The 17,496-nt window shown below is 35.9% G+C and overlaps 2 protein-coding genes across 2 annotated transcripts in view; both read right to left on the bottom strand.

Annotated features, from left to right (window-relative positions):
- The window catches only part of LOC107714356 (titin-like), a 20,726-nt gene extending 13,947 nt beyond the window's left edge, over window positions 1-6,779 (bottom strand). Inside the window, exons 1-6 of the mRNA XM_016520178.1 lie at window positions 6,561-6,779; window positions 4,857-4,960; window positions 4,031-4,234; window positions 2,360-2,647; window positions 2,181-2,269; window positions 1,854-2,068 (exon numbers count right to left, since the gene is read on the bottom strand). Coding sequence (XP_016375664.1) covers window positions 1,854-2,068; window positions 2,181-2,269; window positions 2,360-2,647; window positions 4,031-4,234; window positions 4,857-4,947 — 887 coding nt within the window. The 5' untranslated portion in view covers window positions 4,948-4,960; window positions 6,561-6,779. The remainder of the gene's footprint in view (window positions 1-1,853; window positions 2,069-2,180; window positions 2,270-2,359; window positions 2,648-4,030; window positions 4,235-4,856; window positions 4,961-6,560) is intronic.
- Window positions 6,780-7,789: 1,010 nt separating this feature from the next.
- Window positions 7,790-17,496, bottom strand: part of LOC107714357 (coiled-coil domain-containing protein 141-like) — a 31,430-nt gene continuing 21,723 nt past the window's right edge. Inside the window, exons 18-25 of the mRNA XM_016520179.1 lie at window positions 14,577-14,807; window positions 14,157-14,340; window positions 13,793-13,905; window positions 13,595-13,657; window positions 12,623-13,129; window positions 10,799-11,613; window positions 9,659-9,831; window positions 7,790-8,154 (exon numbers count right to left, since the gene is read on the bottom strand). Coding sequence (XP_016375665.1) covers window positions 7,988-8,154; window positions 9,659-9,831; window positions 10,799-11,613; window positions 12,623-13,129; window positions 13,595-13,657; window positions 13,793-13,905; window positions 14,157-14,340; window positions 14,577-14,807 — 2,253 coding nt within the window. The 3' untranslated portion in view covers window positions 7,790-7,987. The remainder of the gene's footprint in view (window positions 8,155-9,658; window positions 9,832-10,798; window positions 11,614-12,622; window positions 13,130-13,594; window positions 13,658-13,792; window positions 13,906-14,156; window positions 14,341-14,576; window positions 14,808-17,496) is intronic.

Consider the following 17,496-nt stretch of genomic DNA (forward strand, 5'->3'; position numbering starts at 1 on the left):
TGACTTGTTATTTTGTTTTCGAATTTGTCATTGTGTTTTCTGACTTGTTATAATGTTTTCTGAATTGTTGTTGTGTTTTCTGAATTGTTTAGTTTTTTAGATTTGCATTTGCGTTTGTAATTTATTTTGTTTTCAGAATTGTAATTTGCTTTGCACTTCTCGGTCACCGTAGATTTCATGTGATTATGTATTTATGCATGAATGTTCCCAAACACTATGACAGCGCGATCTCTATGTGAGATATGTGATTGTTGTCATATTTCTATAAAAAACAAGCCTAATATAAGTGCTGCAGCATAATTTGCCAAATGTTCCGTCCCTTCTTCCCCCCCATTGGAGAAAAATCACTTCAAAAAGAAGGCGCATGGGGTGACTTTCTTTTAGCCTAATTTTACATTTTTACAATGTTTTTGTAATGATTTAATTATCACAGGATGTAATAAAAAACAATCAGTCATTCTTGAGACATGGGACAAAACAGGTCCAGCAAGGGTAACTGCTATTAGGTTTAAAAATAAAAATATTTTCAATTTTAAATGTCATGAGGGATTAATAATAGAATGTATTTAACACAATTATCACCTTCAATCTTTGTTCCCCCTTTTGTTGCAGTTTGCTGATTTTTGTAACATAGTTTTGCTTTTCAGATAAAAGAGTGGTTTCAGTTTAATATGTTGCAGGCTCATTGATTGGTAATAAATAATTGATAATAAATAGATATTGATGATAATAAATCATCCAAAAAATATTGGGCTTGTTTTGGGCTTGTTTTTAAAGCTGCGGTTGCTTATTTGTCTCGCGAGATTTGGCAACAGTGCACCACACGCATGCGTCGCTCGCTACTCTTGTGAATGGCCGCGGAGACTGACACGGAAGAGAAGAAATCATTGAATAAGTCATTATTTTTGTTTTCTTTGTGCACAAAAAAGTATTCTCATAGCTTCATAAAAATACTGTTGAACCACTGATGTCACATGGACTATTTTAACGATGACTTACTATGTTTCTGGGCTTTGAACGTGGTAGTTTGCTTGCGGTCTATGCAGGGTCAGAAAGCTCTCAGATTTCATCAAAAATATCTTAATTTGTGTTCCGAAGATGAACGAAGGTCTTACGGGTTTGGAACGACACGAGGGTGAGTAATTAATTCATTTTTGGGTGAACTATCCCTTGAAGATTGTATGTAAACATTACCTGAAAGACTACATATAATATTAGTATTAGAAATGTAATTTGTCATACTGCAGGAGATCTTTAAATTTAACTAGAGAAGGTAGAAAGGTTAAAAACAAAAAGCCTAAAAGAAATGACAAGTAACAGGACCTACACAGTAAGATATACACTTTCCCTTAAATATTCATATAAATGTTAAACTTAAATCTTGAAATAATAAACATTTTTTAATTATTATATTTTAGTAAATAATTAATTATTATTAGTAGTAGTAGTAGTAATTAGTAGTGGTGGTAATAACATTAAACAACAAGTTGGTCATATGCTGTCAACATGGCAACCCCCATAAGGGGGCGACTTGCTCCATGTAAAATAAAACAGCTTTTTCTGTCACTCACTGATATGACTGAAATCTACATAATCAATATAAAGTGCATGCATATCGTTTAACTATATATGCACACATATATATGTACACATATTTCTCAAAAGTGCTATTTGTTTCTTTATGTATGAACCTTTTGTAATGAGCAAAAAGTCTTAAGTGTATTGATATAAAGTTGCTAATTTATGAAGTTATTACTTTAATACCATCATCAAATCAACATAGGTTTATAGGCCAATAAAATGTATTACATGAATTGTCTTAAATGTAAATCTGGAAACTTTAGACACATTACCTGACAGGAGTGGGTGTCGGGCCCTTAACATGCCTCACAGGAGAGGGAGACTGCTGGCGAGCAGCTGACACTTTAGTCACTTGTGAAGGGGGGGATTTGGAGGTTGGTTTAGGCGGCACACGAGGTGGAGTCTTATGTGCCAGCTGTTTGGTCACAACCCCACCCTCTACTTGCATGTGCATCATGGCTGTGGCCTCATAATGAGCTTCCATCCTCTGTTAGAAAGAAAAACATAACAATTTACGCATTGATCTAAAGGCTTAATGAGACTTGTGTTGCTTTCTGAAAGACTGCGGAGGCTTATTCAATGTTGAGACTGTCACTCACCTTCTCCACTCTAGTCTGTCGGGTCTGTGAAATCTGAGAGGCTGAAATAATCGTTTTTGGCTTCTTTGCAGGTACAGCTTCTTCTTCGCCTGTGAATTATTAAAGAAAATCTGGTCCAGGCATTTTTTTCATAAAAATAAAAATGCATGCAACAAATGTTCTCCAGCTAAAAATCTTACCCTGAACAAGCAACTCAGCAGTTGAAGTTGCACGTCCACTGCTGTTAGAAGCACTGACAGAATAAGTTCCAGAATCTTCTGGGAAGGCCTCGGCAATCAACAAACTGTAAAGGTCTCCGTCTTGAACAATCTGAAAGTCAGCAGAGCTCTGAATCTCAGCTCCCTCTCTGTAGAACTTCACCACAGGTGTAGGGATTCCTGTCACTCGAACATCTAGTCTCACTTGACTCCCTTGTCTCACAGTCATACTCTGTAGTCTCTGAATGAAGTTTGGTGGCGCAGTTTCAGCTGGAAGTGAATAGATGGTTAAAGCCATTAAGTCATTTTTCTGAAATTTAACAGAGCAGTTTCACACATTCTATTTTAGAGGATAAAATAAACCTTGCCTTGCATGTTCAATATAAATGCTCATAAATCTATTTTAAAGAGACCTTTAAATTATTTTTAAAAGAAGATTTTCATTTCCTGAAGAAAATATTAGTGCTTGCAAGACAGCAAAAGTTGTACATTCAGATGGATATTATCAAAGTTAAATACTTTCTTTACAGTTTACAAACACCAAAAATAGACAGCACTATTAGCACAGATAATGTATTTTTAGAAGACTGAAATTACCCAAAAAACAAAGGTTAAATGTACGTTATTAAAGCTAAAATAATTCCAGAAAATTGTGGAGAAAGAAGAAGAGAAGTTATAGAAAATATGAGAATATCAATTTACAGTGTGGGAATAATAAGATTACCTTTACTCTGACAATTTAAGGGAATTTTCAGTCCTTTCTTTTTAAAATTTTTGCGATACAAATAAGAATTAAGTCATAAATAATGGTAGTAGATATATTTTACAGATGTACTGTACCCCAGTAAAATACTGATAAATTCTTGTCTGATGGTGGAGATTACCGTATATACCAACCTGATAATCAACTCATTTTTCCTGATAATATTTAAGCAATACCATCATGTGTATGATTATCAACTGTTTAGAATCAGAACTAACGAATCAACGGATGTTTAAATTTCATGTCTTTTGTAGCGTCTCACTCACGACAAGGCGTTCAAATAAATTCAACTTATTAAACTTACTTAAAAAAAAACTCGTCTCTACACTAAAATTTTATTTAAAAATGTTGTTAAACCTGTATATACTTGTAAATGTTTTTTGCTTGGACTCCCTGGGTAAGGGGCTGGGGTTCAAGGCTTTATTAAAGGGGTCAGATCCCCCCAAAACCCCCATATTTCAATCCCCTGTCAATACAGCGCCACCTTTCAAGCACTGTAAAAGGTGACACACATTCCTTTCCATAAATTCCCCTAGCAATGGTAGCCTGGATGTGTCATTTAACAGTATCACTGGAGATCTTTACCACTTTCTATAAGAAGTAACAGTCATTAACTTTATGAGCCTAGCAGTTAATCCACATATTTGCTTACTGTCGCTCTACTCAAAAGCACCAGAATACAGAGGGGGAATTCATGACTCTTATTTGATAACTGCTACAAATTAAACTGTAATCACTTCAATCATTATCCAGCAAGGCAGATAACATTTGAGTGCAGTAGCACAAATTTTAGTAGTATTTTGGCAGGAAAACTTATGAGTGTTTTTTTTTTTTTTCCCTCTCTAATGACAATAGCTAAAATCAAGTTGCATGTTATGTTGTGATGTTACCTGTAACCAGCAGTTCAGCAGTGCTAGTGGCTTGTCCAGCACCATTGGTGGCTCTCACAGAAAATCTTCCACTGTGTGCGGCTGTCACAGCGGGGATCATCAGAACAGCGCGGCCATCGCTGAACGAGATCTGAGCGCCGGGCAGAGCGGCAGCAGTAAGAACCTGGCCATCACGAAACCAGCTCACCTCTGGAACTGGATTACCTGTGGATTATATTATCAAATATTTTATCTAGGCTTTGACACATACGTTTCTTAATCCATAGTCAAAATTCATGTCCCCTTGGTGGATAGAAAGATGGAGCTGGAGGCCCCTGTTGCATATTGTATTGTATTTAGTGTTTCATTTTAATTCTGAACTGAACATGCATATAGTATCATAATAATGCATTTATTACATAGCTTTATTATGATGCTGAAACATTGCATATTCAAATAAATAATTTACTGCATTTTATTTGTGGGCTAAAGCTAAACTTGAGCTTTTTTATGAATGAATTGTTTTTTTTATGCATTTATTTTTATGAATGCATTTTATTGCATTTATTTGTATGATTTTTTTTGCTTTCATTTATTTATACATAAAAGTAATTTATGAAATTTTTTGAGATCAAACAATAATGGCTGAATCCCCTGCGGTGCTTCTGCAGACCCCCTTTGGAAAACCCCGATTCAGGTAAACTCATAAATGCTAAGTCATGTAAATCTGCAGCATTGTGTAAACACAAACATTCCTTTAACTTATTTCACGTTGTACACTCAGGTGTAAAAGAGTCAAGAAGAATACATATCAGCAATGGAATGGCAAAGTGGGAAACATTCTTACCACTAACTTGAGCTTCGAACGTTGCAGCACTACCCTCAAGTGCCACAACGCTCTGAAGCGGCTGTGTAAATGTTGGTGCCTGTGTCGACATGGTGGAAGGCACCCTAAAGGAAGACATAGAATAAAATGATAGTTATGGCATAGAAAAAAATAGCTTAATTCAAAAAAACAAAAAAAATACAAACAGTACTTTTAGCTGTGTCCATCATTAGTTTGATCCCTGACAACCTGGTAGAAGCTGGCCTGTCACTTGAGATTCAATAGCTCCACTGGGTGTTAGGCCAAAACATTTGGGCCTCATATCAACTGACAGCTTATGGGACATGACAGTAACAACTGGTGCCTGTGGCCCGCGGTGAGATGTTTTTCCGGCATGACGCATAATTAAGAATAGCCCTCCAGTTATAAGTCAGACAGTCCTGTATCATCAAATCTTGTCACGACCAAAAACAAATCTAAATCAGTGGCTTACGCATCTTAATTCAACTTGTGATTCATTGTCAATGCTGAATTGAACAACTGGTCTTCTGCCAAGCAATACTAAGATTTTATTCATAAACATACTACATAATCACATAATCTTAAACTGTAAGGTTTAAATGCTCTGCATTTAAGAATCACAAGTATTGAATGTCTGAAGAAGAAAAAAAGTTATTTGAATAAGAGAACTTATAATTAGAATTTAAAATGGCTGACAGGAACTGCTAGATGCATGACCTTTACTTAAAATAGATAGAACAACTGTGACTGAACTGAATTCAGATATAGTTCATATGGAAGTAATTATATTACTGTAAAAGTACTGCTATGTTTGTATATAATAAATAGGGTAGTTACCTGGATAGCTATCACTAAATAGTTTGATACTACATACAGTATCTTAGATCATTTACATAATTAAATTCATAAAGATAGATCAAAATGAAAACTTCAAATGAAAGCATTGCTTTGAAATATACAACCACAACAACATCTCTGTACTTTTATTGCACTTTTTAACAAGACTAGCACTTCATGTTTCAGGCAGAATAATTTGACATACATTATCATTTATTAAATTGTTTAAAAATAAATGATATCATCCTGTGAATGGCTTAACCATAGCAATAATTTAAAGGTGCAACCAAGTTCACCAATATCAAAAATAATTCTTGTAGACGTTAGCAAACACCCCATATATCAACTTCAAGAACCACAACCTGAAAATCACAGACTTAAGATCATCAGTACAATAAGGCTGAAGTTTCTAAAAACAACTTTAAGAAAATCCATTTAAACTGCAATTAATGTCCCAAGCACACCAAACCTAGTGTCACAAAAGGAATCCTCTAAAAATAGTCAGTACTAAGCTTGATTGACAGTCACCATGTGGCACATAGCTGGAGGTGCAACTGATATCTCTGCTGCTGATTCCCTTAAAAAGACATCATGGCCCAGCTAGGACACCACTCTAATGTTATCACAGGCTATTCTTGGCTATTCTGAAATCACAGCACCATTTAATAACCTTTAGAAATGAAACCTCTTAAGTCAAAAGCAAATGAAAATGTATTCTAATTGCTTAAAATCTGTCCCCTTCCTACTAAATCTCTCAAAGTGAACATCAAATTTGGTATTGCCACTCTGTTTCTTTGTTAGAAGCACACAAAAAAAGCATCATTAGAAAGCATTGCACTGACACATGGGTACACAAAGCGTACTTACTTGTATCCACAAGAGTGCCTTGAATTGGAGGGACGGAGCCCAAAGGGTTTTGTCTTCTGAAACAAAGTCCTTATCCAGATATGATTTCAGAAAACACAGTGTGAGAACGGTTGAGCCTCGAACTATCCCCAAAAAACAAAACTACACAGGGTCTTAGCCGTGTAGTTTTGCTTTTTCCCTTGCAATCCCTACACCCGAGGCAAGGCTGGGAATGCTCCAACTGCTCAGAAGTGTTAACATGGTGGTTTTACTTTATATACCCCTTGGCTAATCAGCATCATCACTACATTGCCATGCCCCATTGGCCGTCCCCCATGAGGCATCATGGGAGGTAGAAGCCATTTTATGCAAGCTCACACCTGTCACCCACTTTACTTAACACAACGCAGGACCCATTATCACAGGGTGGCTGAAACCCCCACACCTAAAGAAACAGGAAAATGCCCCTCAGAAAGAGAGAAATCTTCACTTGCTTTATCTCATAAATTAATCAATCACTGTAACAACATGTTGATCCTCAAGAAGTGAAAAACCAAATGGGGGAGAAGGGCTGTCACTGTCACTCAGACTCTGGGTGTACGAGATAAACGATAAACAGTGTTTACCCATCTGTTTTTCTTTCTTTTATCTGTATAGTGAGGCAAAAGTGATTGCTAATGCTTTGAAAAACAGAAGTTGATATTGATTATTAACGTTACCATCATTGTGGGACCAAGTTGGTTTTGCAGCAAAAATTTAAAAAACTGACAGAGGAGACGGTGTTAAAGATAGGCAGTGACATGTAAGAGTGGAATGCATGACTAGTGATAGCACTGACAAGGACTTTTGTGAGACAACAATCTAATGACAAAATGTGACAGCTTTAACTATAACAAATCATATAGCTTGATATAGCTAATTTGTCTTCATTCATACCTCATACATAAACACTTACATGTATAAAGATCAATTCATGATGAATTTGACAAATTTGTCCACTTTCAGCCACAAGCACTGAACAACTTAGTCACAGCTGTTTTTAAGTTGTTTATTTTTGTTCAGAATGTGTATATGACATTTATTGGTATTGGATACAGAATACTTTTGCAAGGCAATGTATACCAACTTATCAGTAGCAAACAACAGTGTTACAGATATTATAATTAGGAATAATTCACAAAGAATGAGAAGATCAGGCTCGGTCAACTCTGATATCCAAAGTTTTTCCCCTAAACAGTATCTGATGAGTGATAATGGGTTTTCCAGATCCTTCTTATACAGTATGTTCCATAATCAGTGGCCTTTATGATGGTTTTGGCTTCTGTTAAAAAAAAATGTATTTATTTATTTTAATGTGTCTATTGTACCAGTGGACACATTTTCTTCCTTCCATTATGTCCCTCTCAAAAGTATGGTGACAATGAAACAATTGCAGAATGCTAGTGGTTTCAGACTTTGTATGCTGTTTGACTCACTTGGCTCTCATCACATGCTGCAACATTATAATCTTTCTTGCATAGCATTTGAGAATAAGTGCAGTGTGAGCTGAGGTCTTCTTCCACTAATACATTTTGTTCATCCGGTCTGGAGAGGAAGCGTGGAGTGACCCTGTGCACTGAGGAAATCAGGTTACATTGTGATTTACTGCACTGAAAAGATGAAGCAGGAATGATCACATCATTATCTCAAACAAAAAACGGGCTAACAAAGCTTTTATAATTCAAAAAGGGTTGTCATACTCCAGCTTGAGCCTCAATAAGCATGCGTTGGTTTTTCAAAGCTGCCTTTATTGTTTACTGTTGGGAAAGAAAAGCAGTAAGTAAAGAAGTAAAGTTAAAAGTTATGTCTGTGCGACAGCTGTTTCTGAATCAGGGGTGTGGAATGACGCCTCAGACACCTTCTCAGTAGGGCGACATAGCAGGGAAGCAAAGGTGTAACCTGAGAGCCCTGAGTTATGCTGTGTGTGATAACATATATAACTGAGTGATTTAGTTATCTTTTATCATCGTAATCATGAAAAGTTCAGTAAATATAACAAAATAGAACAAATGTTAACACCAGATGTATAGTTCCCCCAAAATGCTAAATTCTGTCATCACAATTCTATTTCTTCTGTTGAACACAAATGAAGATATTTGGAAAAAATTTCTTTATTTGATTTGATTTTTTTTGGACCCCATTTAGTTTAATTGTATGGCCAAAAAACAACAACAAAACTATATATGCGTGTGCGTGTGTGTGTGTGTGTGTATATATATATATATATATATTATTATTTTTATTTATTTTTGGACACGAGGGAAAGTAAATGAAGCCCGAATTTTCCTTTTTGAACCATTTAGAAATGGGTTTGTTTAAAATGAACACACAAAATCTTTAAAAATAAATAATTTAATTGTAAAATGCTGACCAAGGCTTCATTACCATCACAAAGGGAACTGCATGCAGATCCACTGCTACTTCCATAATATAATAGGAAAAATACAAAATAATTCAGTTCATGCTGAATTTGAATATTGCAAAACATTGTTATAGTGATTTTAGTGTTCATAGCCAAAATGAACAAATCTGTGGGTAGTTGATGCATGTCAATTATATATAAAAAAGAACAATTAACAACAAAAATGTATGTTAAAATTTATGAGTGTATACTGTATATAAAATATATATTTAGGTCCTGTGCCTAACCACCATTTCAAAACACTTTTTGCCTTCACTAGTTCACCGAAAGGTCCTACAGTGTGACAGATTAATTTGTAAAACTACAAATATTCAAATGTAGTCTTTCAAACAATATCATAAGAGCTGCATGCATTATAATTCTAAAATAATTACTAAACTGCTAGTTTAGAATAGTTTTAGATGAAGTTTCATATCAACTACTCATGTGCTCTTACATTTGTGCAGTCACCAAAGACAGTTAATTCTGTGCACACCAATGGTTATGTGACGTGAAGAAAGTTTAAAAGTGAAGAGTCCACGTCCATGTGTTTTTCCTTATGTTAATGGCAGTGTCCATTATAACAACAGCAGATAGAGAAGCCACAAGAAGAAACAGAGGGTGCCGAAGCAGGTGTGCCAGTCCAGTTTGAGAATGTCTAAGTCAGGGCTGTTGTTACCTTTGACCTGCAGCATGGAGCTGGACGTGACAGTGCCAGCTGAGTTTGAGGCAGTGACCACATACTGCCCAGAGTCTCTCACTGCAGAGCTGTGAATGAACAATGCATGTTTGCCTTCTTTATGGGATAGTTCTATGTGCTCATCATTGGCCAGTTTGTGTCCATTCTTGAACCTGAACAAAGAGCGAATTATTATGTGTCACAATCACACCACAACAACAAAAAAAAAAAGGTGGGCGGCGGCGGCACACATTAATACACACTCAATGAAAGAGAAAATATGAGGTAATGTTAAAGTGGAAGGCCCTACAGAAGTTACATTAAAAGGAAGGTTTAGAGAAAGGAATTGTGGATTAATAAGTTAGTATACATGGAATATATGCATGACAGTGGAAAAAATTGTTCAAATGAAATGAGATCAAAATTAATGGAGAAAACATCAACTTTCCTCAACAAACCTGCTTCATGCAGGCAGACAACAATATATATGTATATATTTGTTAATCTATCTGAACTACAAATACTATGCTTTGTGATTAATTAAGTTTTTAACAACTGGAATATCGATCAGTATGTTGTATAATGAGAATTTGCCATCCATTTAGATACAATAGCATTTAGATTATTAATAATCCCTATATATTACACTACCGTTCAAAAGCTTGCTGCTGGTACAATTTTATTTTGTTAAAAAGAAGTCTCTTATGCTCACCAAGGCGGCATTTATTCGATTTATTTGATTAAAAAAAACTGTAAAAACATTAATATTGTGACATATATTACAAATTAAAGTAACCGTTTTCTATTTGGATATATTTTAAAATAGAATTTATTCCTATAATGGCAAAGCTAATTGTTAAGCAGCCATTACTCCAGAATTACATGATCATTCAGAAAACATTTTAATATGCTGATTTGTTGCTCAAGAAAGAAAGATTTGGTGCTTTCTTATTACTTACTGACCCATTTGAACAGTAGTAAATATCATATTGTATTATATTATTTAAATGTGTAATAATATATATTATTAATAGATATTAATATTAATATAGAATATTATATAAAGAAATAATGCCTAGTTTCCTCCAATTAGCAAAGAATGTTTTAAATTATGGGTCAAGTTTGTTATAAGCTACCCACCAGGTTAATGTAGGCTCAGGGAATCCAGTGACTTCCACCTCCAGGGTCACCGGAGAGCCCTCCATTACTGTGGCATTAGACAAGGGTTTGGAGAAGTTAGGGCCTGTGCCGCCTGCCGATATTCCCATAACCTTTTTGGAAGATGCCCGTCTGATCTCCTCTCGGATGGCTGTGGGCTTGCAGAGATCCGAGTCCTGCTCTGTGGTTAATGGAGTAGGGGTAGCATGCGTGTTATTGGGCCGACCTAGACACGTACTAGAATCATGCACACACTTTTGCATCTCGGTACGACTCTCATGCACTGAGTGAAGTGTTTCAGTGATGCTGCTTGGTGGTGGGTTGCCAGATTTGCTTTTTAAGATGCTGGATATGGTGTTTGATACAAGGCTAGGGGCAGGTACTGTGAGGGGACTTTGAACAAAAGAGGACGACTCTGCTCTGAACCTGGCCTCCAAGCCAGTGGTGGGAGATGGGTAGCTCTCGGCCTGACTCGACATCCACTCCCGCTGCCTCTGGTGTAGTGTGTCGCCGTGCTGGGAGTGAGACTGGTGGCTGTACTGGTTAATGCGAAGGCTGTGAGAGCTCACACAATAGCCGTCATCAAGGTCATTTTCTGACTGAATAATGTTGGATTCTGGAGTCTCGGATAAAGGAGGTAGGGAGATGTCATCTGGGGAGGTGCATTCGTACTCATCATTGGAGAGCGATTCCTCAGTGAGATGGTCAGGCTGGAAGTCATCTTCAGGTACAGGAGCTGCTGGCTCTGGTGTCGCATGTGGCAAATATTCCTCCTCTAAAGAATGATGAGCAGAAGTCTAGAAACGAAAAGAACAGAAAATCTGTAATTATCCCTGTAATATCATTTTGTGTTGCCATTTTTTGTTAGTTAGCATTTAAAAGTACCATTAGAAAATGCACTAAACACAAAAATCTGCTTTAAAATATTAAACAATTAAGTGTTTTTCGAGCTTAAATATATTATACTGATATACAAAATATACAATTATTCTATTAAAAATAATTCATGTGATTAGTGTATAATTTATAAAAGAGTATATGCATTTTACATGTCCACAGAAGCAATAGAAATTATTACAAATATTTCTAAAGTCAAGATATTGATGTAAAATGTATGTTTTAAAAATGTATATAAAATTCATGTATAATGTATATAAAGGAACAAAATATCTATATTTATAAGGAACACAAAATATCTAAGCAACAATACTGTTTTCAACATTGATAATAATTAGAACTGTTTCTTGAGCACCAAGTAAGCATATTCCATCACAAGAATAAATTAAATTTTGAAATATATTAAAGTAGAAAAAATGTAATATTTCATTTAAATTTTTTACTGTATTTTTGATCAAATAAATGCTGTGTAAGAGACTTCTATCATATTACAAAGCAGTAATTTTAACTAATACAGCAATTATTAGTTTCCGTAAATATTTTCCTGTCACACCACTTATTTACTACAAAATAACAGTGAACTATAATTTTAATTGACAAAACAAACACAGCTTGAATTTTCAGAGGAGCCAAAACACACATAAGAGACTTATTTAATAAGTATTTAATTTTATTGTGTCATAAGTCATATTTGTTGATTGTTGAATGTAGCCATTTTGGTTTTAAATGTTCCACCCTATCACATATTCATATTATCCCAACATATTTACTTACCTTGTAATGTAATTTAATAGCACTTTCAAAATAGGCCTATTCTTTGTCTAAAAAAAAGATTAAAATCTTACCAACTTGAAATTTACTAAATTAACAAATAAATGGGAAATGACTCTGTGTCAAAAGAAGGCTCACCTTGGAATATGAGTGAAAAGGATGATTTCTACTACAGGCCTGATTCTTGTCCTCAGAGTTGGTCTTTTGAACAGCACACTGCAGCTCCCTTTGGATGTCTATGATGCTGGGGCGTGATACGCCTGGATCCCGCGGAGGTGGGGTTTCTTGTGAGTCTCTCTTGGTTTGCTGCAGAATGTGACTCCTCTTATCCCGCTCTGCTGGGGAATGGCTTACATTAATGGTGTGGGAGTGAGAGAAAGAGGTGTGCATCTCTTCTCTCCTCTCTATAGTAGATTTGCTCGTGATGGTCTCCGCTTCGCTGGTCTTAGAAAAGGCCTCCTGTGTGTACAACCTGGTCTCTGACAGCACTTTTTGATGCTCTGGATGATGTTTGTCTGGGAGATCTTGGCATTGTGTCTTGCGAAGCTGAGGTTTCTTGTTTTCTGGATTCTTGCCGACAGGCCTCTCTTTAGTACAGTGTGGGCCTGTCATCTCAGGGGTATGTCCACTTTCCTTTGGTTCAGGCTGAAATGGTAACGAGAAAAAGCTATGGCTTAGGGTTGGGTTATTTTTCGAATATTCATGATACATTTGCAGTGTTTTTGGTGATTATATAAAATTAAACAACACTGAATAATGCGATGATTTAAATGCTCTCTTTTTTGTTTACTTTGTTTCCTTAAGACGGTCAATACACTGGTTTTATGCTCCTTGTCTTGTAATTAAACTTGAGAGTTTGTATGTCAGTGTGATTCATTTCTGTGAATATGTTTAATGAATCAATTCAAAACTCTAATAATGACTCTTTCAGATCATATACATCAAATATTCACATAATTATGTTATATTATTATTATATTTTTACTATATTTTATTGAAATCGAACTTTAATTGTAATTTACCGCAATAAAATTTTTGGATGAGCAATATAAAGGATGATGTATTTCTGCCATCTTTGCAATTGCAAGTCAAAGTGTTATTGGTGTTTACCGTATCAATGGTGTCCCGTTTGTTGTTGTCTTCAGGTGTTAGAGGCTGTTTCAAGGTCTCCAACTACATAAAGAATTCATAGAAAAATATCAACAGAACTATATTTTATATTTATATATATATATATATATATATATATATATAAAACTCTCAGATTAATGTACCAAATAAAATAATTATGTTTGACGTTTTCATCACCTGAAGTTTGGCCTCAAGGTCCAGCAGTCCATTTGACAGTTCTTTTATTGATTCCACAATTTCATGGTGTTTGTTGATTGTTTTCTCCATATATTTCTTTCCTTCTTCAGCACCTACATTAAAAACAGCAGTCATGCTTTGAGGCCAGCAACACTACTACAACTTAATAAATAAACATTATTATCCCTTAATATTATTTATGTAACTTTTTATTGGAAGTTTCACATTTGAAAAGAGCATGTCATTTTGGGTTTTGAATGGATCAGAGAAACATAAGGGATTTTAAGTGGTTAAAACAATTAATGCCAAAATTGCTGCTATTACTTTTATACTTATATTTCAGAATGCATTCTTAATTTCTCACCATGTAGCCTTACTGCCAGCTCTGTGATCTGGCTAATTCTCTCCTCTTGCTGTGGGATTGTGGGCCACACAAATTTTTCAAACTGTTTGTAGAGAGAGCTGACTGCTTCCTTAGTCTTACACTGAGAGGAATATTTACCCACACGTACAATTGTGGAGCTTGCTTCGTCGCACCAGAACTGATACTGTGTTTAAAATGAAAGGTGAGAGGAGAGACTATTTTCAGAGACTATTTATAGCCATTTACTGTGATACTACTTTAGAGTCATACATGAGCAAAGCATATTCAATTTGTTTTCTATTTAATTTAGCAGCATTATCAATGGAATGATCTGAAAGTCAACAGAAATACAAGTAAAATTGCTGCTGAATTGTGATAGTAGCTCCTATTGGCTCATTACATGTTCCTGGCGTACCCCACCTCCTCTAAGGCTTGCTGGAGCTTGACATTCATGTCCAGGTTCTGTTTGTACTCCTCACTTGCAAGAAGAATAAATGAAAGCCTCCTTACCTGTAGTTTTTCAATGTAAATCTCAATTTGCTGGATCTGATTTTTCACTGCCTTTAAGTTTCTCGACTTCTCATTTTTCTTCATGTAGTTGAATTTCAAATTGTTGAATTTCTTTTTGAGATCTTTAAAGGACTCTCTCAGCTTAAAAAAAAATAGGAAAAATTTTAATGTAGCAATAGAAAATCATGCAAAGAACCACTGAAAGACAGCTAACGGTTAAAGGGATAGTTCACCCAAAAATGAAAATGTGATGTTTATCTGCTTACCCCCAGGGCATCCAAGCTCCACCGTCCTGTCAAAATCGCCCACCTGTCTCTGCAGCTCATTTAAGGCATCCTCAATCTCTTTGAGGCTGTTGCCAATTAAATGCCTCTCACTGCTGCTGGATACTTTCAGAGTGAAGGCATGCAGCTTCTTCTTCAAAACCTACAACAGGGAGGGATTTGGATATTACATTTTATAAATAGACTACTGTTAAAACATTAAAAGACAAAGAAATCTCCTGTATAATTCTGTCACTGCTGAGTGAAGATCCTCAAAATACATATACAGTATACAATCCTCTGATTTACTGAATTGTCCGAACTGTCCTGAGCACGTTCGCATCTTCTTCTTCAGCCGGCGCCTGACGCATCTTCTTCTTCTTCTTGCTTTATGGCGGATCGCAGACTTATAAGGGGATTACCACCATTTGTTTGTGTATGTTTTTTTGACTCTCAAACCCGTGATTCCCATTCACTACATTATATGACTGACAGACTGCAAAGGTTTGAGTTAAAAAAATCTTCGTTTGTGTTCTACTGAAGAAACAAAGTCACCTACATCTTGGATCCCCTGGGGGTAAGCAGATAAACATCAAATTTTCATTTTTGGGTGAACTATCCCTTTAAAGAAGAAAATAGTGATCATGATCATGCTCAAAAAAAAAAAGGTGAAAGTATCTCAAAAGTAATACATACTGTTAATATTTCCTATAATGGCTTTGTATAAGGACTAAAATGTTTTTGTTTGTTACTGCTGAATAATGTGCTATTCTGAAGGCTAATGTGAAATTTTAAGAGCATCATCAGAGGGGAAGATTTCCAGTGATTTAATTTTAGGCTGAACTATCCCTTTAAAACACCTCTCTAACAACACAGTGTCATCCTCTTCAACATGCTGATCAGGAAATGTGTAAGCAAATATAATAGCGTAATCAAATATTAGATTAGGTGTGGATGGATATGGGGAGGGTCTCTAGCAGAGGGCAGAGTGAGGTTTGGCTGAGTCCAGGGAGATTATTTTAGAGGTATTAATTGTCAGACCAGTGGATGATTTATAATGCAGATCCATTTCTGTCCAGCCTGATGAGCTTTTGCAATGGTGTCGTGTCTCCAAATGACAGGCTCAAGTGTCACCCAAGGACAGCTGCAGCCCAGCGTCTAGAGCCAGTTAAAGAGGCCTCACAACTGTCTTACTGAACTTTTCCAACAGAGGGCTGTAGAGCAAGTTTCTGCTGCAGCCCAAACAGAGGGATGCGTGCGAAGGAAAGTTCAGATACATTCATATTGTATGACTTTCACACGGCTTAATTGTGCTCAGTTAACATTTATGGCAGCTGTTTCTCAGTGCCTTGTGATCTGTAAAACAAGGAATGAGGTGTCCCTGCAGACCAAACTGGCGAATCTGGTGAAATCGTCACTGAAATTTGACTTCTAAATCAACTCATCTAAAAATATAAGTGGATCAATGCGACTACGATAAAATAATAGCCATTTGTAGTCTATGAAAGCTGGACTGTGAGAGCGAAATAGAGACAGTGAGAGAAACAGTCTCACTTCTCCTCGCAGATGAACAGCAGCAACTGTCCAAGGTGAAATGTCAGCTTGTTTACTCATGCATATTTATGACTGGGTGGTGGTTTGACTGGTATGACTGACAACATATGGTGACTCACATTGACATGGAATTAGAAATGGTTGAGTCATGCCCTTTTCAAATGAACTATAAATTATCACAAATAATCATCTCACAAATGTGAAGTATTCTTTCAGTTTCTACTGTTGATCTTTGTTTTTCACTGTTGAACAGTAGTGTACACAACTCATTTCATAAGACAGCTTTGAAAGTAATGCCAGACTGACTGTAAGTACTGCTACTTTTAGATATGTCCTTGCTCTATTTAAAGTCTTGCAGCTGTCATACATTCTTATAGCATGACAGCACGTGACATATGGAAACTCGGATATGTTTAAGAAGCTTTGAATTCTACTCTAATTGAAGAGTATGAATAAGAATTGAGCTTTACATAAAGAGACCCATGAGCTGCATGGGTTCAATACAATTCATGTCTTTGTGTGAAATCTCCTCATGGAAAGATAAAAGAATATTTGAGTATATTTTATTAATTCAGTTCCCATCATTATTATTATGCTCTCTATCCATCTATCTGCAGAATGTGACACGCCTCAGCACAATTATAGTTGTAGTTATATACCCTTCCAACATGTTATAGTTCCAAGCAATTATTAAAAAGGTCTAAAACTGTGGTTTTCAACCTTTTTGTCTACAGTGACCCCCATTGTACACAACAATATTTGAAGGCTGCATGACTTCGCCAGTTGTTTTTTTTTAAAGGGTTAGTTCACTCCAAAATTAGGCTGCGTTTTACTCACCCCCGAGGCATCCTAGGTGTATATGACTTTCTTCTTTCAGAAGAATCCAGCCGGAGTTATATTAAAAATTGTCTTTGATCTTTCAAGCTGTTTAATGCCACTCAGCGGGTGTTGCATTGCTTCAGTCCAAAAGAACTTAAATAAAAATCGCCCATCCATAAAAAAAGTGTCTCACA

Source organism: Sinocyclocheilus rhinocerous, unplaced genomic scaffold (assembly GCF_001515625.1).
Source record: "Sinocyclocheilus rhinocerous isolate Xijiao unplaced genomic scaffold, SAMN03320098_v1.1 scaffold449, whole genome shotgun sequence".
NCBI lineage: Eukaryota > Metazoa > Chordata > Actinopteri > Cypriniformes > Cyprinidae > Sinocyclocheilus > Sinocyclocheilus rhinocerous.